The following is a 14,215-nucleotide window of genomic DNA, read 5'->3' as shown; positions in this document are numbered from 1 at the left end:
CTTTCAATGACAGATTGTACCTCTCAATAAGTCATGATATATCTTATAAGCTCCAATGACAGATATAGCTTTTGTTAGTTGTCTAAGTCTGGATGTACTGGTAGTGACATATTCATGTTAGGTGTCTAAGTCTGGATGTCATGATAGTGACATATTCATGTTAGGTGTCTAAGTCTGGATATCATGGTAGTGACATATTCATGTTAGGTGTCTAAGTCTGGTAGTTATGTTAGTGACATATTCATGTAATGTGTCTAAGTCTGGATGTCATGGTAGTGACATATTCATGCAATGTGTTTAAGTCTGGATGTCATGGTGGTGACATACTCATAATCGAAAATTCCTTGTCCGCCATAAAATGTATTTGCATGGATTGTATACTTTTAATGTGGAGCCGCGGTAGCCCTATGGTTTGCTTGCCAGATCCACAACCGTAAAGGGTGCGGATTCGAACACTAACATTGGACCTGGCCTGGGACAGCTACTGTGGTGCTGCTGTGCCGCAAAGCACCAAACCTTTAAGAATGTACTGATTGTGTTAAATAACAATAAGCAGTAGTTCCCATGTGTCTCTACATCACTCCTTGATCATTCCCGTGTAATATGTTCAAATTTTGTTGCTGATAACTTACGGCCTACGATTCTTCCTTATGTTTTAAAGTTCAAGATATGTGTCTACATATTGTAAATCAATAATTCCTACGTCAAGCATTGTCTATACTTATAGTGTCTGTGAAACGTTCTTAGACAATTCAGTTGATGATTCCTGAATTATCATTGATCGTTACAGTTAGGAGAGAAAGAACAGAACACACTGAATCAGCGATGGGATATTTATTTATATTTCCAGTCATTTCAACTAGATACGTCTATTAGATCTTGAACGCGAAACCATACAATTTATATGGACAGAGATTTTCATCTCTAAATTAGAACCCTAATTTTTTAGTTTATCTCCAATTCACCTGCTAATTAAACTGGTATTTTCGATACCGTAATTGAACATGTCACTCTATATGAACATGGAATGGATCATAATGGTAAATTTTGACATGAATTAACTGATCCAAACTGGGAAGATCGGTTCGTCTCTCATAACCGTACCCAACTTGATAATAAGCTAACAAGACAAACCGACTTAACATCTGATCACTCATTGAAACTATTCACCCATAACCGACATCCAAAACCATTACACCCTGCTTTGCTCAAAATGACTATTAACCGGTCTGCTTGTAACGAACACATCTGGTAAACCATACAAATATTATATACAAATAGTTCAGTCATATGATACCGATTTGTTCCTTTATCAGCTACCACAATGGTCGCGATCGCATCATTTGTATCAGTGGAACCGAACAATGCGTTAAAGGTTTGGTCTGACATAATCCTCACCTAATGAACAAGTTCCGCTTAAATCGAAAAGGATCAAGCGACACACAATTGGAATGGTACACTGTTGATACACAAATAGTTAGCAACATGTTTGACTTCTACAACTAATACAAAGTGTAACGTCGCCCTCTTAGTAAGAGGGGTGGTTAATTGGATTTGGCTGGCATTATCTAGAGTATGACCTTCCTCGATATTATAGCCCGGCGGGAGTGAAAAAAGAATTGAATTTCAACAGAGAACTGAGCGAGAGAACTGGGAATAAATAAAGCAATACGAGCCCCCTTTGACAAGAAAATAATAAATTTACTCAAAACAAATAAATAACGCAATTCCAATTCAAGTTAGATTATATCAATAGAATTTGACAGGTGTGTCCAGTTTGGATTTATTTCATCATTATTACGAGAGCGCAATGTCTACGATTGATGTGCATCACCTTCCCTCCCTTTGACCGTATATCAACGTCTCCTTGTTCATCCTTCCTAGGCTATATGCTTTGCCCCCTTCATGGACTTCCTGGTTCTTTTATTCTGACCTGGTCCTTCTTTTCCTCGGACTTCTGTCTTCAGACTGTCCCGTCTCTCTCTCAGAAAGCTGTTCCTTAAAGGACAAAATTACGTCATAATTTCGGTATATTCCACTCTCTAAGACGTATATAAAATTCACTTACGTTATTCAGAGCATGTTGGCTATCCACACATTGCGTAAATTCTGACATAGTACGGTAGGACATTGACCTCGCTTCCAGCGGCAGGTCTTAAATTACCACGTGAGCGTCTATCGAATATTACCGTATTCTTTTACATGCTACTACATGTTCGATTACTACTGCATGAAATTCACAAATTGTAACTCACCGCAATCCTTAACCTAAAAGATTATTCAAACATTACAAAATCAGATATAATTAGGTAACTCTCATTAACTCACGATAATCTGTATCGTCCTAACAAACAAAGGACGTTATTTCATATAAGCATATGAAATCCTACACATATGAACATTTGGATCGCATGCAATCAATTCTACTAATGAACTAATAACTGAAAAATTAAAATGTAAATTGCATAACACTTCTAGCATCAACACTTTCCATGAAATTAAATGAAAATAAAAATCATAATAAATAGCATCAACACATTTCCATGAACTGAATAAACGATACACAATATGGAAACATAGTCATAGCAAACACATCTGCATAAAACAAACAATAAAATAATAGAATATTACGTGAAACTAAAATTGCGTATCTTATTGCTGTTCTCTTTCAGAACTTGTGCGTCTTAGCACCAATCTGACTTTCTTTTTACAAGACGGCCACCTGGTCCCTTTCTTATTTAACGTGGATTACACTATTCTCTTTAGGCTTTCCTCAGAATCAAGACTCTTTCCTCTTTCAGGAGATTTCAGACTAAAGAATTTCAACTAAGGTCGTCGCTTTAGAGTCTGATTGCTCTAAAATGCACGCCTTAATTTATTCTGCCCAATCGTAGGCAGCGGTCCCTAATTTTTCCAAAAGAAATAATTCCTTTCATCAGGTTTAGACAGCTCAGAATCTGTGAACGACAGTGCGTAATAATTTTGCTTTGAAAAAATGATAAGTGGACATAGGTTCCTACCAAGCGGTAATGGCTTTTAGCTCAAATGTTTACTTTCAAAGGACCGTGTTAAGATACCCCGGTCAATTTCATTGAGTTGGAATGCTGCCCCTTTGAAGTTTACACTGTCATGGTGGAGATGAACGAAGAAAGGTCGAAGTGATCCTTCACAAAGACGTTTCTGGCTTAAATGCGATACAATTTTAATGCTCTATGCATTCAACTTTAAAGTTCACTGTAATTCAAAATTCGACACTTCACACAAAGATTGGCAGAATTATTAATTTTGGCAGAACACGAAAACGTGTCTTTTTAAGGAATATAAGAGAAAATATTACTCTAGTTTAATTTCTGGCAAAAGGGGCATAATGTTCATCAAGAAGCATTTCAGACATTAACGCATCAATTCATTTCCCTATTCTTTGAATAATGAAACTGTACATATTGAATACGAGATGACGCTTCAATGAATTGTTTTAATTCTAGTAGCCAAGTGGTTCCCAAGCTTTTCAAGTAGAGGACCATATCTACTATTTTCGCTAATTAAGGGGGCCACAACGTTATAAAATTATGAATGCGTATCAATATTCATCAAATTATAAAAGTCGTGTAATATCATTCTTAAATTTATTAACTTTCAGCAACCAAATTTTAAAACTTTAAAAGCAGTCAGTGTCAGTCATACACTACAGTCATTTTCGGTTTTAAATCAAATGTTCATTTAACAGTTTTAAATCATTTTCGAAAACCGATATTAATATAATTAATTTACAATTGTAACTATTCTTCACAACCAGTTACTGAAGTTCAAGGCTGGGAAAAAGGAATTTCCAAACGTTTCGTTCGCTAACTCAGCGGGTGCATTCCATCATTATATCCGAGCACAACAACCACGCGCAGAGTGAATTATCGAACGCCGACGGAGCTCCGAGTGCTCGAACAAAATGACAGACTTCTTAGACTTAGAAATAACATTCTAGACTCTAGAATACTGTAGATCGCGCATTATTGCAACTTTCGTCTAAGTATTATTTATTTATTTGAACGTCAATAAATTTTTGAAATTATTAAAATACATTATAGTAAACATAGAGGCCTCGCGGGCCACATTCTGAGAGCTGACGGGCCACAAGTTGCCCGCGGGCCGTGGTTTGGGAACCTCTGCAGTAGCCTAATGAAAAGGTCATATAATCTTGTACATGGTCTTCTTTAGATGTTATATATAATATGACGACCATGGATACTGTTGTTTTTAATTATATGGATATTATAAAGACCATGGATATTGTTGTCTTTGATTATATATAAATATATATTATGAAGGGCATGGATATTGTTGTCTTTCTCTGTATAGATGCTATACAGACTACGGATATTGATGGCTATGATTATATAGATATTATGAAGAGCATGGATATTGTTGTTCTTGTCTATATGGATGTAATAAAGACCATCTATATTGTTGTCTTTCTCTATATAGTTGTTATAAAGACCATGCATAGTGTTGTCTTTAATTATATAGATGTTATGAAGATCTTGGATATTGTTGTCTTTGTCTATATAGATGTTATAAAGACAGTGGATGTTGTTGCTTTTGTCTATACAGATGTAATAAAGACCATGGATATTGTTGCCTTTGTCTATATAGATGTTATAAAGACCATGGATATTGTTGCCTTTGTCTATATAGATGTTATAAAGACCATGGATGTTGTTGCCTTTGTCTATATATATATATATATATATATATATATATATATATATATATATATATATATATATATATATATATATATATATATATATATATATATATATATATATATATATATATATATCTTATGAAGAGCATGGATATTGTTGTTCTTGTCTATATGGATGTAATAATGACCATGTATATTGTTGTCTTTCTCTATATAGTTGTTATAAAGACTATGCATGGTGTTGTCTTTAATTATATAGATGTTATGAAGAGCATGGATATTGTTGTCTTTGTCTACATAGATTTTATAAAGGCCTTGGCTATTGTTTTCTTTGTCTATATAGATTCTATAAAGGCACTGGATATTGTTTTCTTTGTCTTTATAGATGTTATAAAGACATTGGATATTGCTGGGGTTGTCTTTATTGATGTTATAAAAACTTTCGACATTGTTGGAGTTGTCTTTCATAGATTTTATAAAGGACTTTGTTTATTAACAATATATTCTAATGAAGATTTCGTCTATCAAACACTGTTTTGCTTAAGTCTTACCTAAAAAACATGACACAGGATACGTGTCAGTATTGAAACCTGCTAAACAGCATTTGATCCAGTAAATCGTGTCTTCGCGGAAAGCAACATTTTCAAAGTATCTGTCTTTTTCACAGTCGTCATAAACGACACATTTCTATGTCTTAGCACTATAATTTCTCTATAATCGCCGATCACACATCATTCCCAACATTAGGGAAGCTCTAATCCTTTGGCGATTATCTCTGGAGAATTTCGTAATTTTTCCACACTTCCTGCACTAACGTTTATATTCACTGACTTTAAATTTCCCTCTGTACACTTTCAAAAATTACAATGTATTTGCATGGATAGTAGCCTTCGTTATGACATCCACATTAGTCACATTTGTCTTTTAATTAGTAAACGCATTGCACCTGTTAAACATTATTCAAACTATATTTTATAAATCTTTGATTATGGGTGTACCAATTTGGGCAACTGCGGTACAAATCTTAGTTCATTTGTGTTCTATTTCGGCCATTTGCAATACCAATACCAATTTTAGCCTATGTTTTCATCATTTTGGGCATCTGCAGTACTACTCGAAGTGATAATATTAATAAATTCCAAAAGCGAGCTGCCAGATTATTTCTGAAAACAGATAGTATCGCACCTTGATTTGGACTTTTTAAATATTAAATTGGTTACATGATTGTGAACGTCATGCATTGCAAGGTGATTGCATGATGTGCAAGACGGTCAATGTAAATCACATCAATCTTTGCTCACGCTAAAATATACCAGTGATCTTTGATCTTTTTCCACTCAGAATCATTTTATTCCACGATCTCGATTTTCCTATTTCAATAAACGCCTCGCTGTATCGGGTCCGAAAGTATAGAATATAGTTAGTATTGAAATTATAATTTCAACTGTAAATATAACTCGTAAAAATGCTACCGTTAGAATAACCATTAGCGATATCGAGAGATATATTCTGTTTCTATTTTATACACATATATATTTTTTATTGTTTCAAGTTAATTATAGTGTACCCTATTCTTTTATGTGTCATTTGTGTCAGTTGTAAGTAGAATTATATATATGTATAATTACCCCACCCCACTGGACCCCAGTCTCGCGCCTTACAAGAGCCCTATATAGTTTTAGGGCTCAGAATCAAATGCTTGAATTATACTTATTTGTTATGACTCCAAATACAAAGTGTGATAAACAGTTATGAAATAATATCACTCTTTATATCGTAATAAACGGTTCACATCTTTAACATCCCCTGATTTTCAACATTTAAAATGTTTGAAAGATCAACATTTATCTCGGAATAAAGTACTATAAAATGCCACAATTCTTGAAAAACATGTCAGCAAGCATTTATTTCTGATATCTTAAAATGTATCAAGTCCTCCATAAATCACAATCAGGTTTCCGACAGCAACGTTAATGTCAAACTGCATTGACAAAACTTACAGACCATCTGCTACTGATGATCGAATTAGGCTAACTTACTGGCGCAATCTTCATCGACTTAAAAAAAACAACTTACATCATTCGATTTGGTTGACCATTCGTGTTCATTAGAAACCTATCAGCCAACAAGTTATGTTCAAACTCAGTTGGTTATTTCACGTCGTATTTCACTATTAGACACCAGATTGTTTGCATGTTTACATAAGTTTCCGAATCAAATCATATTTTAAGTGGTGTTCCTCAGGGACCGGCATTAGTGCCCCTTCTTTATCTACTATTTATCAATGACTTAGCCTTATATCCAGTGAACACAACCGCAGATCATTTCGCTAACGACTCTACACTTTGCTCATATGGTTAATCTTGACTCCATTGAAAACAAACTGCAAGGCGAACTCGGAAATGTATCAGTTTTGGCGTCAATAAAACATTATGCATATGAATTGCCTCTGAAATTAAATGTATGACAATCGAAACAAACCAGCTCATATCTACTGACGTGGATTTACTTCTAGCTCAAAATAGCGTAGACGTGTCTAGTGTTAAGACGAACTTTTCAGCTGGAATACACACACGACCAAGCAAAGGGAGGGTACAAAGAACGTTAATTGTTTGCTTTTGTTTTATTTTTTAAAAATTTTCTTAAATTGCTGACTGAAAAGAGCATTTTGTTGGGTTGCATTGCAATAATTACATTCTTAATTTATGTATGTATTGGTATGCATGTTTAATTGTGCGATTGCAATTTATCCTTAATGGAGGGTTGGAGTTTGGGATTACATGACCATGTCATGATGATGTATCACCATAATATAATCCAAAATGTCCTTTTCTTAATTCACTGTAATTTCAATGAATGTTTTAGTCAAAGAATACTACTGAGCACTTAGTAATTCCAGTGAATAATAATAAAAATAAATAAAGACAATATGTTGTAAACAAAAGCCAACCAGTTTTGTAAAATTCAACAAATAATGTATTTCCATAAAATACAAAGAGAACGTTAAAACACTTATAGTATTGTGAATTAAATCGGAAAAAGTCCTTAAAGATCTATAACTAGGCCAAATGTATAGAGTTCCTATTAAATTACAGTTGTGTTCCAGCAAAATTCTATAATCAACCTATTGATGAGCATGTAGTCTCGATTGCCAATGGCCTAGAATGTAGCGATGTGTTAACAGTCTTTTATGTATCACCATAATATAATCCAAAATGTCCTTTTCTGAATTCACTGTAATTTCAGTGAATGTCCTAGTCAAAGAATACTATTGAGCACTTAGTAATTCAAATGAATAATAATAAGAATAAATAAAGACATCCAAATTAAAAACAAAACATAAAGCCACGACTGAGTCTGCTTTGGATGTTAAAACAGGAATGAATAATAATATATCCCACCACTTGACCTAGGTAGCAATTACCATTTCTGGAAATAGTCTGTCAACGTAACGTAAAATTTCTTTTCTGGGACTTTCTAAGGTCAGAATCAAGACTGTATATTTAATTCAAACTGATGTAAACATTATTACAATTAATAATAATCTGAATATTCAATCTATAATCATAGAGAAATATTAGCTGTCCATTATGTTGTTTACAAAATAAATGTCACTTGTTAGGTAGACCATTAATTTGATTATGGGCTAAGATCAGTTACTAAATACGTATATACATGACATATAATCATTGAAAAAGCCAACAAACAATGCACATTAAATATACATAGCAAAGTATACATGTTTACTTGGTTCTGAGTTCTAGATACATCATTGGTTCTGACCCAAGAAGATTCCAGGAACGAATATTATTTATAGCTTAATGGAATTTCCATGAAGATGACTATCACCCTGGTCTTCTTAGTGTGACTCTTAGAACTACTCATTCCTATTGTTGCAGCTGAAGTAGAATCAGTACTTTAGTTGTGTTAAGTTTCAACTTGAGTGGATTTATTTATTGAAATTATTCATTCGAATAATAAAATGCTCAATAATACTTTCGGACTAAATCACAACGAGAGACTGTTGTGAAGTCATTTAGAAATATTTCGGATTACATCATTGTGAAACATCAAGATTGTTAGCACATCAAAACTGTTCCATGTTATTGATACATCAACACTTTCAAAAATTGGAATTCATTCAGAACACCACTGGAACTTTTTATTCGGAATAGTATCTGCTTTTGGACTTGAGAACTTTTATGACTGTTTGTGATTAAATTCAAAATGCAATAAGTTCTTTTCATATTTTCACTTTGTATTCTAGGGAAATACATTAGCTGTTGATTATTGTATCAGAACGTGATGGTTTTCGTTCTTTTCTTTTCCTTAGTTTAAGGTCATATATTTGTAACAATTTAACAGCGTTAGTTAACATTTGTGCAGCAAGCGTATACTATACACATAAATATATATTTATACATGCCAACAGCCATATATACAATGATAACACATTTGAATGAACAATCATACAAAATATATAGGAGTATGCATACATTCTGCATATCTGCATATACTATCTATCGTACGTTCGTCAGTTCCTTCCGAAACCCGACCGTGATGTGTTTGTGTGTGTGTGTGTGGGGGGGGGGGTGGGGGGTGGGGGGAGGGAGCTGGCACGAATTAAGATATCTGTGTGATGATTGCTATTATGTTTTTAATAAGGGGACGGTAGGCTGAGAGATGATTGCTATCATGTTTTCAGTAATGGGACGGTAGGCTGAGAAATGATTGCTATCATGTTTTCAATAATGGGACGGTTAGACTGAGAGATGATTACTATCATTTTTTCAGTAATGGGCGGTAGGTTGAGAGATGGTTGTTATCATGTTTTCAGTAATGGGAGGGTAGGCTGAGAGATGATTGCGATCATGTTTTCAGTAATGGGACGGTAGGCTGAGAGATGATTGCTATCATGTTTCCAGTAATGGGAAGGTAGGTTGAGAGATGATTGCTATCATGTTTTCAGTAATGGGAGGGTAGGCTGAGAGATTATTGCTATCACGTTTTCAATAATGGGACGGTAGGCTGAGAGATGATTGCTATCATGTTTTCAGTAATGGGACGGTAGGATGAAAGATGGTTGCTATCATGTTTTCAGTAATGGGATAGTAGGCTGAAAGATGATTGCTATCATGTTTTCAATAATGGGACGGTTAGGCTGAGAGATGATAAAGCTATCATGTTTTCAGTAATGGGACGGCTAGACTGAGAGATGATTGCTATCATGTTTTCAGTAATGGGACGGCTAGACTGAGAGATGATTGCTATCATGTTTTCAGTAATGGGACGGTAGGTTGAGAGATGGTTGCTATCATGTTTTCCAATAATGGGACGCTAGTCTGAGAGACGATTGCTATCATGTTTTCAATAACGGGACGGTAGGCTGAGAGATGATTGCTGTCATGTTTTCAGTAATGGGACGGTAGGTTGAGAGATGGTTGCTATCATGTTTTCAGTAATGGGAGGGTAGGTTGAGAGATGATTGCTATAATGTTTTCAGTAATGGTACGGTAGGCTGAGAGATGATTTCTTTCATGTTTTCAATAATGGGACGGCTAGGCTGAGAGATGATTGCTATCATGTTTTCAGTAATGGGACGGTAGGATGAGAGATGGTTGCTATCACGTTTTCAGTAATGGGATGGTAGGCTGAAAGATGATTGCTATCATGTTTTCAATAATGGGACGGTTAGGCTGAGAGATGATAAAGCTATCATGTTTTCAGTAATGGGACGGCTAGACTGAGAGATGATTGCTATCATGTTTTCAGTAATGGGACGGTAGGTTGAGAGATGGTTGCTATCATGTTTTTAGTAATGGTACGGTTGGCTGAGAGATGATTTCTTTCATGTTTCAATAATGGGACGGCTAGGCTGAGAGATGATTGCTATCATGTTTTCAGTTATGGGACGGTAGGTTGAGAGATGATTGCTATCATGTTTTCAGTAATGGGACGGTAGGTTGAGAGGTGATTGCTATCATATTTTTCAGTAATGGTACGGTAGGCTGAGAGATGATTGCTATCATGTTTTCAATAATGGGACGGCTAGGATGAGAGATGATTACTATAATGTCTTTCAATAATGAGACGGTAGTCTAGAGATGATTGATATCATGTCTTTCAAACATGGGACGGATGACTGACAGATGATTGCTATCACTTTTTCAATAATCGGATGGGTAGGCTGAGATAGTCTAGATAGTATTGCTACCATGTCTTTAACTAATGGGACGATATGGCTGTGATATGATAGATACGTTTTAAATAATGGGACGGTAGTCTGGTGGTTCGTGCTTTCACAATCCATATGAACTGCAAATAACTTGTTTAACCCTAATCCATTTGAGCTGCAAATAACTTGGGTAACCCTGATCCATATGACCTGAAAATAACTTGTCTAACCCTAATCCATATGAACTGCACATAACTTGGCTAGCCTAATCCATATGACCTCTAAATAACTTGACTAATCCTAATCTATATGACCTGCAAATAACTTGTCTAACCCTAATCCATATGACCTGAAAATAACTTGTCTAATCCTAATCCATATGAACTGCACATAACTTGGCTAACCTAATCCATATGACCTCTAAACAACTTGACTAATCCTAATCTATATGACCTGGAAATAACTTGTATAACCCTAATCCATATGAACTGCAAATAACGTGGCTAACCCTAATCCCTATTAACTGCGAATGACAATTGTGATTCTGGTGTTGCTGAGGATGATACACGTTTTGGTTGTTGCTGATAACTCCACTTTTATTTCGTCTAACCATTCAGATTGCTCTTCTGGTGCATGAAATTTGGGTCAAGGTTGTTGCTCTAGCTACGTCATAAATTGTTTGTGACATCTTTCTAATATGGCTAGTTCGTCCGGTGTGTTAAATTCGAATAATTCAATTCTTGGCAATGGAGGCAGAGCCAACACTTCACTTTTGGTTGCATGTGTTGCGCCTCTTAGAAAGTTTTGTTTATTTTGTTTTCTTTGTTCTCCTAGTTGAAGTTGATCTAAAGATTCTTCTTGTGATACCGTTTTTAGTATTCTGTCTTTTCATTGTCTAAAATATTCTTCTTCTCGTTTTTTTAAATATTTTGTTTTGGTTGAGGTACGTTCAATGCCATATACGCTCGTCATAAATGTTTACCATCTTTATCTTTTTAGGCCAGGTGTCTCAAACACGCGGCCCGCACGGGCATATTGTGCGGCCCGCGACGCATTTTGGGATTTTCAAAAAATTGTCTATTCATTTATTTCTTTTTCTCTCGCCGCCTTTTGAACTTTAACGTTAGCGCCATTTTAACCATAAGAAACTCTGACTTACTTATTTATTCGTAGTCTTTCTATTAATTGTCGCCCTTAATGCGGACTTCCGGTTCCGGTTTTTTAGTAAAGTGATCGAGTTGATGTTGAATTATAAAGTTGATTTTGCTGCATTTTTATAAACATAAAAGCCCGTATAAATGTCTTCTGTTTCGAGAAAAAGAAAACTCGTGGACAAAAAGAGAGTTTTTCAAGTCAAATGGGAGGATTTATATTTTGTCACTGAGGTCAGCGATAAAATTCAATGTCTCGTTTGTCAACAAACGATAGCTGTTCCGAAGGAGTATAACGTGCGTCGGCACTATGAAACAATGCACCGTGAGAAATATGACGCTTACGAGGGCAAAATTAGAGAGGATAAAGTTATGCAACTTAAATCAGCATTATGCAAACAAAGAAGTTTCTTTACCAATGTTAGTCAGTGCAACGAAGATTCAGTAAGAGCAAGTTTCGCTATAAGTGAAATGATAGCAAAGTCATCACGGCCCTTTACAGAGGGTTTGTTTATAAAAGAATGTCTTTTAAAGGCAAGTGACATTTTATGTCCTGGTAAAAAGAAACTGTTTGAAGGCATAAGCTTGTCACCCAATACAGTTGCCAACAGGATTACAGATTTAGCAGCTAATGTGGAGAAACAACTAACTGAAACGACTAAGGACTTTGAAGCATTTTCAATTGCTCTCGACGAGAGCACAGATATGTCAGATTCCGCACAATGTGCTGTGTTTATCAGAGGTGTAGACTCCAGTTTAAAACTGACAGAAGAATTCCTAGATTTAATACCACTGAAGGGTACTAGAACTTGACGTGATATATTTCAAGCCCTGGAAAAATGCATTGAGAAATATGGCTTGCCATGGGATAAACTTGTATCTTTGGCCACAGACGGTGCACCGTCAATGTGTTGTCAAAATGTAGGGGTAGTTGGATTGGTGAAAAACAAACTAAACAGCCTTGAAACAATAGGAATCAACTTCACTAGTATACGTTGTATTTTGTACCAAGAAGCCCTTTGTAGTAAAAGTCTACAAATGAAAGAAGTGATGGATGTGGTAGTTAAAACAGTCAACTTTATACGTTCTCGGGGGCTGAATCACAGGCAGTTCACATCATTTCTTGCAGATATGGATTCTGAGTATGGTGAACTAATTTATCACACCGAGGTTAGATGGCTCAGTCGTGGAAATGTTTTGAAGCGTTTCTTTGCACTTAGAGATGAAATCGCTTCATTCACGAAAATGAAAAATAAGGCAGTTCCTTTGCTGACTGATTCTACTTTTCAATGCAACCTTGCTTTTCTAACAGATATTACGGATCACTTGAATGCATTGAACTTGAAGCTTCAAGGTAAAAATCAGATTATCACACAGATGTATGACAATGTGAAATCGTTCAAAGTTAAACTACGTTTATGGATGAAGCAGCTGGGTGAGGGTAATTTGGCCCATTTCTCAACTCTGAAATCCTTAGAAAAAGTTGAACCCAAATGCTTGAAAGAATATACAGATTTGTTGTCTATCTTACTTCAACAGTTTGATGTGCGCTTTGAAGACTTTAAGGTACTGCAGCCGCAATTTCAACTTTTTTCAACGCCGTTTGCTGTAGAAATTGACAATGTTGCAGAGGAATTGCAAATGGAGTTGGTGGAACTTCAGTGTGATAGTATCTTGAAGCAAAAATATGCAGAAGTGGGAATTCCGGAATTCTACACGTTTCTTTCACGAGAAAGGTTTCCGAGGTTACGTATGTGAACAATTTTTCTCATCCATGAAGGTTAACAAGTCTGTGCTAAGGTCACGACTCACTGATGAACATTTGCAAGCAACACTGAGATTGGTTTCTTCTCATAAATTCAAGCCTAATATTGAGGTCCTTGTTGATGCAAAACGCTGCCAGCTAAGTAGCCAGAACAAAAACTAATACGGTAATTACATCCACGTTACACATTTGTTTTAATAAATGGATTAAACAAAATTTGTACAGCACTATGTTCTTATCATATTGTTTTTTTTTATTGACTTTTATCATTTTAAAAAATACATCCGATGATGCGGCCCTCGGGTTACTTTACAAGTCCTAATCTGGCCCTCAGAGCAATTTGAGTTTGAGACCCCTGCTTTAGGCCAAATATACGTGATATGTTTGTAGAAAATTATTCCACTGATTACCGGTAGCTCGTT

General features: G+C 35.4%; 1 protein-coding gene across 1 annotated transcript; it reads left to right on the top strand.

The window, feature by feature from the left end:
• The first annotated feature begins 12,934 nt into the window (after positions 1–12,934).
• On the top strand, positions 12,935–13,786 carry LOC149773648 (general transcription factor II-I repeat domain-containing protein 2B-like). Its single transcript, XM_089946241.1, has one exon. The coding sequence runs from the start codon at positions 12,935–12,937 to the stop codon at positions 13,784–13,786; it is 852 nt and encodes a 283-aa protein (XP_089802367.1).
• The last annotated feature ends 429 nt before the right edge of the window (positions 13,787–14,215 follow it).

This window comes from Sinohyriopsis cumingii, unplaced genomic scaffold, assembly GCF_028554795.1.
Source record: "Sinohyriopsis cumingii isolate HCF-2022 unplaced genomic scaffold, ASM2855479v2 utg000622l, whole genome shotgun sequence".
NCBI lineage: Eukaryota > Metazoa > Mollusca > Bivalvia > Unionida > Unionidae > Sinohyriopsis > Sinohyriopsis cumingii.
Note: the sequence above shows the minus strand (reverse complement) of the source record. Positions and strands in the feature narration are given on the sequence as shown.

What these genes read in the sequence shown, in the direction of transcription:
- LOC149773648 (XM_089946241.1), top strand. Translation starts at nt 12,935, where the DNA reads ATGTGTTGTCAAAATGTAGGGGTAGTTGGATTGGTGAAAAACAAACTA.